At 37.7% G+C, this 8,122-nt stretch overlaps 1 protein-coding gene across 3 annotated transcripts in view; it reads left to right on the top strand.

Annotated features, from left to right (window-relative positions):
- The window catches only part of LOC107594271 (serine/threonine-protein kinase B-raf), a 21,064-nt gene extending 14,628 nt beyond the window's left edge, over positions 1–6,436 (top strand). For all 3 annotated transcript variants that reach the window (XM_016285387.1, XM_016286130.1, XM_016284637.1), the window contains 10 exons: positions 2,476–2,609; positions 2,696–2,813; positions 2,899–2,983; positions 3,902–4,078; positions 4,258–4,304; positions 4,430–4,548; positions 4,636–4,767; positions 4,944–5,078; positions 5,437–5,590; positions 5,690–6,436. In XM_016285387.1, coding sequence (XP_016140873.1) covers positions 2,476–2,609; positions 2,696–2,813; positions 2,899–2,983; positions 3,902–4,078; positions 4,258–4,304; positions 4,430–4,548; positions 4,636–4,767; positions 4,944–5,078; positions 5,437–5,590; positions 5,690–5,712 — 1,124 coding nt within the window. In that variant the 3' untranslated portion in view covers positions 5,713–6,436. The remainder of the gene's footprint in view (positions 1–2,475; positions 2,610–2,695; positions 2,814–2,898; positions 2,984–3,901; positions 4,079–4,257; positions 4,305–4,429; positions 4,549–4,635; positions 4,768–4,943; positions 5,079–5,436; positions 5,591–5,689) is intronic.
- Positions 6,437–8,122: the final 1,686 nt, after the last annotated feature.

Below are 8,122 nucleotides of genomic sequence, written 5' to 3'. Positions count from 1 at the left end.
AGTGCACCTGAGCTTCGGGGGCCAGTGATTCCGTGTCTGTCTCTCTCCCCCCTGCAGCCCCCTCGCAACACCCAGCCCGCTGCTTGAGGAAGAACCGAACACGGACCTCAAGCCCCCTTCTGTCCTCCCACCCAAATGACATTGTCTTTGATTTTGAGCCTGAGCCAGTATACAGAGGTAGCTTGGCCTTCTTGCGTGGCTGTGTCCCACACATTGTCTTGTCTTTTGCTTGTCTGTCTGTCTGTGTTTGTCTTCCACCTTGTGTGTTTTGTTGACATATTTCACTCCTTAAATTCTCACTTTCTTTGCCACGTTTTCACTGACGTTTGATGAGCTGCAGTCACTTTTCCTTAACTCCTCAGTACACTACAAACTCACTAAGGCAAAAAATGGCACATATGTCACTCAGATATTTCAGACGTACAGTCCCCCCCCCCCCCCTTTAAATGATAATAATTCAGTTAGTATATTGAATATATATTATATTCAGATCATATTTTGCCATTGTCTAACACTGTTCATCTTTAAAAACACAAATAATTTTATAACAGTAAAGGAATCTTTAGTAAATCTCAAAATGAATACTCATTCATATTGTGATGCCTGAATTCACTTGCATCCTGCATAATAATAATAATAATAATAATAATTATTATTATTAGTTTAGAAAAAATAGTATTGAATGTTGCTATTTAATAGTTATTGACCATAACGTAAAAAAATATCGGCTTAATTGTATCAGACAGTGTTATTTTATGATTATTTCTCATTTCTAATTATATTATGTAAATATTATTTATATTTATATTATAGTATTATTAATATTTTGAATTCGCTTTAATTGTCATTTTCAGTGTAAGTTTTTACACTTAGTAATTGTATGTGCTTTTGTCATTTTAGTTAGTGTTTCGATTTAAAAAAATTTTTTTTCAGTTTTAGTAACTGCAGTACTTACACTTATTTTATGTCAGTTAGTTGTCAAGGCAACATTTCTAATTTTCATAATTTAAAAAAAAATTTTAAGGTCACAATTTTCATCTAATAGTTATTTTATTTCACTTAAAGGGGTCATATGATGCTGCTAAAAAGAACATTATTTTGTGTATTTCGTGTAATGAAATGTGTTTATGCGGTTTAAGGTTAAAAAAACACATTATTTTCCACATACTGTACATTATTGTTTCTCCTCTATGCCCCGCCTTTTTGAAACGTGTCGATTTTTACAAAATCGCTGAAAAGCGAGGTGTGCTGTGATTGGCCAGCTATCCAATGCGTTGTGATTGGCCGAATACCTCAAGCGTGAGACAGAAATGTTACGCCCCTCACATACTGTTGATGCCGTGTCCCGGCCGGAGCGACGAGACAAAAACATGAAAACCCATTATAAACAAGGCATTTGTTGCATCCAGTGGGGACATAATTACTGATTATAATGACTTATACTGTCTTTTTACACATTGCGTTGCATTGCATCGCGCCGCGTAAACATAAATCTTTGTCTGAATTTGTGATCAGAGAAATGACAAACAACAAGTGCTACTCTACTGCCCAAAACTCGCATTTGAATCATCAGTGGCAACGAAAAACACAGCGGCCTAGCGTGAGGGGAAGCCCCAGCTTAGCGTGCGCTGAGGCTGGGATAGAGTGAGCTGAGCGGGCTGGCTTTGTCCACGGTGAAAGTTGATCTATTTCCTCAGCGACCAGCACGGATCAGCTCTAGGCATGACGAAGCGGATATCGTCCTCTTTTGGAAGACCAAACAAAGTAGTTTCGCTTTCACAATGAAGCACACAGCGCCTTCACGACACGGCTGCAGCGGCAACAATACTACAGCGAGAATAAAAGTTACGCCTTATTTCTTTGCGTGAACATTTGGGTGGCGTTATGCAAATCTTCCCAGATCGTGACGTAGGTATGTGGGGGCGTGTTAGAATGAGCGTTTTAGGTAGGCATGGTTAACTCTGAACTTTTATAAAGAATATCTCTTTGGTTTTGAGACTTTAATGTTTGCAACTTTACAGATCTTCATTATGCACCAAGAGCTTGTAACACTCCAAAGAGAAAGGAAAAATTGAAATCGCATCATATGACCCCTTTAATAAAAACAATTTTATTAAGTTTAGTTAACAATAACACACTGGTACAGACCAGAATTATTAGTTTTAATCCTTACTTACAGTACTTTTGCATACAGATATATGTGACACATTTTTGGGGTACTTTTTGATTTTTCCATTGGGAAAGAGATTTGATAGTATACTTCATTAGAGAGGCATACATCACTCACAGTTCTTTATTTCACACTGCGTGGGCTGTGACATAACCCTTTCCTCTCTTTCTCTCTCCTGTGTGACTCTCTAAGATTTTATTCTTTTCCTTCTGTCTCCTTCCCCTCTTACTGTCTCTCTCTTCTTTGACTCCCATATTTCCAGTTGAAGTAACTTTATTTTGTTTCTTAACCTCTCGTAATGCCAGGCTCCACAACAGGCCTGTCGGCCACACCTCCTGCCTCCCTGCCTGGTTCCCTGCCCAATGTGAAGGTGTCGAAATCACCCTGCCAACCGAGAGAGCGGAAGCCATCGTCTTCATCTGAGGACCGCAATAAAATGGTGAAGATCTCTTGAACTTGGCACTTATAGTCTAGGTCAAAGGTCATTCGAGATGGTTTTTGACATTTATTTTGTCTAATATTTAGAAAACCCTGGGTCGACGGGACTCAAGCGATGATTGGGAGATCCCAGAAGGTCAGATCACCCTGGGACAGCGGATAGGATCTGGCTCTTTTGGAACAGTCTACAAGGGGAAGTGGCACGGTAGGTCCTGTGAAAGAGTTTTGGTCTTCAGATTAAAAAGGAATGTACAGAACAGGCTAAATGTGCGTCTTCCTCTTCCTCATAGGTGATGTGGCGGTAAAGATGTTGAATGTCACAGCCCCCACTCCACAGCAGCTACAGGCCTTTAAGAATGAAGTGGGTGTCCTCCGGTAAGATAAAGCCTAAAATTGCTCATGATTTCAAAACAGAGATGGTGTCTGTCCAAACTGTAGGTTTTAGGTAGTGGTTAAGCAGTATAGTTTTTTGTTTTTAAATTCCCAATACCATTGCTTTTTTCAAGTGTCTATTATTATTATTTTATTTTATACATTTATTTATTAAATTTTTATTGGAAAATAAATAATCTAAAGGGGTTTAAATTACCCCAATTATTGGCAACAGGGTTGCAAAAATCAACTATTAAATAATAAAATATCATAATATTTAATTTGTTAATTCATACATTTGTACTAATTTATAACTTTTTTATTTATTTAATTTTTGTTGGAAGAAAATAATCCAAAAGGTTTTAAGCTATCCCAATTGTTAGTAACCAGGTTGCAAAAACACATAAATTAAACTATTAATATTAAATATAATATAATGAAAACAAATCTCATATAATATTAAATTTGACCTCATTGTTTATTTAATTTAATTTTTATTGGATGAAAATAATCAAGAGGTTTAAAAGATCCCAATTGTTGGTTACAAGGTTGAAAAAATTAAATGTTATATATTAAATTATAAAAATGTAAATAATTCAATTAAACCATTAAATTAAATATAAAACAGTACAAGATAATAAAATGAAATCTCATATAATATTTAATTTGACCTCCTAAGATTGACTTATCATCATAAGGGCTAAGCACATCCTTTCACTGACCACTGACTTTATTGTATTAAGAGTTTTCTATCCTTGTTAATTGATAGTGTCCTGCCAATTCTTTTTGAAATTAAGCAATGAAACTTTGAAACAATGAAAATTACCCAGGTCACTTATTTATAAACCTTTGATTTTGTGTCATTAAATGTTAAGTCTCATGTTCTGTCAAAGCTTACTGAAAATTCGTTCTCTCCCACAGGAAAACCCGGCATGTGAATATCCTGCTCTTCATGGGCTACACCACCAAACCCCAGCTGGCTATCGTTACACAGTGGTGTGAAGGCTCGAGTCTCTACCACCACCTGCACATCATCGAGACCAAGTTTGAGATGATCAAGCTGATTGACATTGCCCGTCAGACAGCTCAGGGCATGGAGTGAGAGACACTCAAAAGTTTTTAGAGAAAAATTACTATAGCAATGTAATGTTTAACAATAAAGAATCCATTTAGACTTCTGGCTTGAATAGAAAGCGTGAAACCTGCTGACATTATGATACTCAATTGCTCAGGTTATCATGCATGAATTTAACACTTGTAAATCATTTTACCCACAGCTATCTACACGCCAAGTCCATAATCCATAGAGATCTGAAGAGTAACAGTATCCTTTGTAAAACATTGATTATTATGAGAAATATAAAAAATCAATAAATTGATCGTTTTTTTAGGTAGGTATTGATACACGTGTGCATCCACATGCTCTTAGCCTTAACACCACCTCCCTAGATATCTTTTTGCATGAGGACCTAACAGTAAAGATTGGTGATTTCGGTCTGGCTACAGTGAAATCCCGCTGGAGTGGCTCACACCAGTTTGAGCAGCTTTCTGGCTCTATCTTGTGGATGGTGAGTGAAGGAACATGTCTTAACTATATTTGAGTGTTTCTTCTGTACTGACATTTGCATCTCGACTGACTCATTGGTCTGCTTCAGGCTCCAGAGGTAATCAGACTGCAGGATAAAAACCCATACAGTTTCCAGTCAGATGTCTACGCGTTTGGTATTGTGCTCTATGAGCTCATGTCAGGGGCTCTACCTTATTCTAACATCAACAACAGAGACCAGGTGAACCTCTTAGCAGTGTATTTTGGGTGAACCTATCACATAATTCAGATGATGACTATATGTGTAATGTACTAGTAAAAAGTATGTATATGACTTAAATCAGATCTGTACCCTGAAAAATTACTGCCAGTATCTGTATATTGCAGAAATTATTGTGCATATCTTTCCTTATCCAGATTATCTTCATGGTTGGACGGGGTTACCTGGCTCCTGACCTGAGCAAAGTGCGCAGTAATTGTCCCAAGGCCATGAAGAGACTTATGGCAGATTGTCTGAAGAAAAAGCGAGAGGAGAGACCTCTTTTCCCTCAGGTAATTTTGTGAACACCTGTCAAATGTCTGCTTTCTCCATTTTGCCTGCCATTTGTCAAGGCCATGCAGATTTATGTTAAGGAATGTTGCCACAAGATGGCATCAGAGTGGCATTAACAGAATGCAGCTTTGACTTTGAATTAGTTTGATTTGTTTTTAAATCCAAAAAAAAAAAAATATATATATATATATAGTAGTAGTGGTAGTAAAATTGATATGTATTATGGCTGTAACCGTACACAGAAAGGTATGTTTTCAATAAAGCAGGGGGAAGAACATTTAATATATATATTACATATTATATATAATGTATATAGTTAACATATATTTATTTTAATATATTATTTATTTATGGCAGATCCTGGCCTCTATTGAGTTATTGGCACACTCTCTGCCCAAGATCCACCGCAGCGCTTCTGAACCGTCCCTTAACCGCGCTGGATTCCAGACAGAGGACTTCAGCCTGTACGCTTGCGCTTCCCCCAAGACGCCCATTCAGGCTGGTGGCTATGGCAAGTACCCGTACACAAACATTGTTTTACCTTTTTGACTTGCATTGCTTTAATTAGGATGAAAACTGATACAAATCGGTCCTTTGTGCCCTCTTTTAGGTGAATTCTCAGCATTTAAATAGTGCTGCAAATCCTAAAACTCCATCCCTTGTCAGTTTTTACGACGTCTTGTGTTCCTATGGTGGGTTCATCCATAACAACACAGAAAAGGACTAGTTTTCAAAGAATGTGCCGTTTTTCTTCCTCTTTACCCGAAGAGCTACGGCCTCAACGGAATTGCTTTAAAATAAAATGATCTCTGCAGGGTGTCATTGGTGATTTTACAAAAATGTCATAAACATCACATAGGATAACTCGATAAAAAACGACTGATGTGAGAAACCAACAGCTGGACACTGGAAAGGCTAACAAACCCAAACAGATTGTGGCAGGCGATAAAAACCTTTCCCCAAGAAGAAAGATAAATGGGTTTGGGATGAATGATATTGGGAGCACAAGCCCCGCCTTTGCTCCGCCCCTGGAGGGGAAAAACACACAGCACTGGCCAGAAAACAGGGTCCAGTGGCATGGAATGATGAGAAAATTGGCACGAGAGAATACGACAAGTCGCAGTCGTGGAAAGGTGCTGAATGTCAGGAGATAACTTGAATGATATTTAGAAATGTTTTTTTCTCTTGCAATGAGTTTGTTCTGTGACGTCGCCTGTGGCTGGAGTTACTAATAATATAGATTTCTTTTGTCTTCAGCATTTTTCCCCCCCTCAAGGGTCATCTGTTGTAGATAAACATACCCTTTTTTCTGTTACAGATATAGATTGTGAACAGGGGTAAATGAAGCAACCATATATATATATATATATATATATATATATATATATATATATATTCTAGAATATTCTGTAAGTTCTTTACTTTTAATTCTTCGTCAAGGCAAACTCTAGTATTTTTTTTATTTTGCATTTCACATCCCCACTAATGTCCTACGCAAAGAAGCCTGGATAAATGTTTTTAGCCTGTCTTGGTTCGGCACAAATCCCATCAGACATTTCCGAGGTGGGCAACATCAAAGCGGTTTCTGCGCTTCTAGAGAATGTGATTGTTTTATTTTGTTTCGCCTCCTTATAATAGCTGACGTCATAATTCAAAGGTCATATTATTTAAAGTTTCTTGTAGAAAAACCCACTGTATAAAGCAAACACGAAGCCTTGCTATGGAGTTACAATGTGGGTGTATTTCAGATGTATTTCTGTACTTTTCACTACAACTTTACGCTTAACTGTTGTTATTAGAAGCCATTCCTTTGAGGCCATAACAGTTAACAGATTTTTTGTATTTTTTATTTGATCCATCATGTGATAACTCTTTGGACCTTGCACCGCTGGATTCATTCCAATATGTTTGTTCACGGGTCATAGTTTTTTTTTTTTAAGTTTCATATAGTTTTTCTTGTGTTATACAGGCAGGCCTGCAAAGTTACATTAATTTATATTGCTTTAATTTTATTACTTTTTGTTCGGTGTTGTTTCAAACTCTCGGAGAGGTGTGTGTGTGTGTATGTATGTATATGTATATATATATATATATATATATATATATATTCACACATACATATTTTCTCTCACTCATTCTGTGATTTGCTGAAATGGACATTACGCAGTGTGTCTGTGCACTTTGTATAAATGACTGATGCAGATAAGCAATTTTGCCTTTTTAAAGACTTAATATATTTTGTCATATGAAGAGGTTAAAGCATGGTTACCGGATTGCAAAATGAATGAAAATCGATTTCTAAAGCAGGCAAGGCCATGGGACACTAAAAACCAAAGCTTAATACAACCTACTAACGCCATCTGTGTCCACCTTCGTCATTGCCGGAGAATGGTTATCTGGATCTTCGACCAAATCGATTCACCCTATGACTCAAAAGGCTTCCTGTTCGCAAAGTGCGATTCTTTGTTTCAAGTTGGTCCAAAGACTTCTGCGTCAACCTTCTAGCATAGCTTTGGGCTGTAGTGACACCAGCACTGTGTAGCCCTGAAGTTCACCTAGACACTGTGGATGGTGGAAGTGGCCTCGTAGGGATGCTGTTCGTTATTTCGGCCTCTTCTAAGTGAAAGGAGTGGCCCCGCCTCCTTTTTTTTCCTCATAGGGAATGACACATTTTTGCTTTCTTTTCCATAAAATGCTTGATGTTGCACAGATAACCGAGGCTCTGCGCTTGGTTCGCCACTCGTGCTCTGTTACAAAAGCGAGGACAAGCACCCCATCTTCTTGCTTCTGTTGAGATGGATTTAATTATTTATTTTGGTTCTCCTTTTGATTATTTTTATAAGAACGATGCTCTGTGAATTGGTTCCGCCACTTAAACTTGCCATTAAGGAGAGAGGAGCTCCACGGATCCTTTCGGTCGTGACAGTGGTCACTGTTTTCACATGTATAGTTTTTGACGAGACGTTTGAATGGACTTGTTCTCAGAGTAAGCTGACAAACCTAACATGGGTTTGCGTATGGAGATGGTAGAGGTGTATTTTAA

This window comes from Sinocyclocheilus grahami, unplaced genomic scaffold (assembly GCF_001515645.1).
Source record: "Sinocyclocheilus grahami isolate Dianchi unplaced genomic scaffold, SAMN03320097.WGS_v1.1 scaffold1.1, whole genome shotgun sequence".
Lineage (NCBI taxonomy): Eukaryota > Metazoa > Chordata > Actinopteri > Cypriniformes > Cyprinidae > Sinocyclocheilus > Sinocyclocheilus grahami.
The sequence above is the reverse complement of the archived record's forward strand: the minus strand, read 5'-3'. Positions and strand labels throughout refer to the sequence as shown.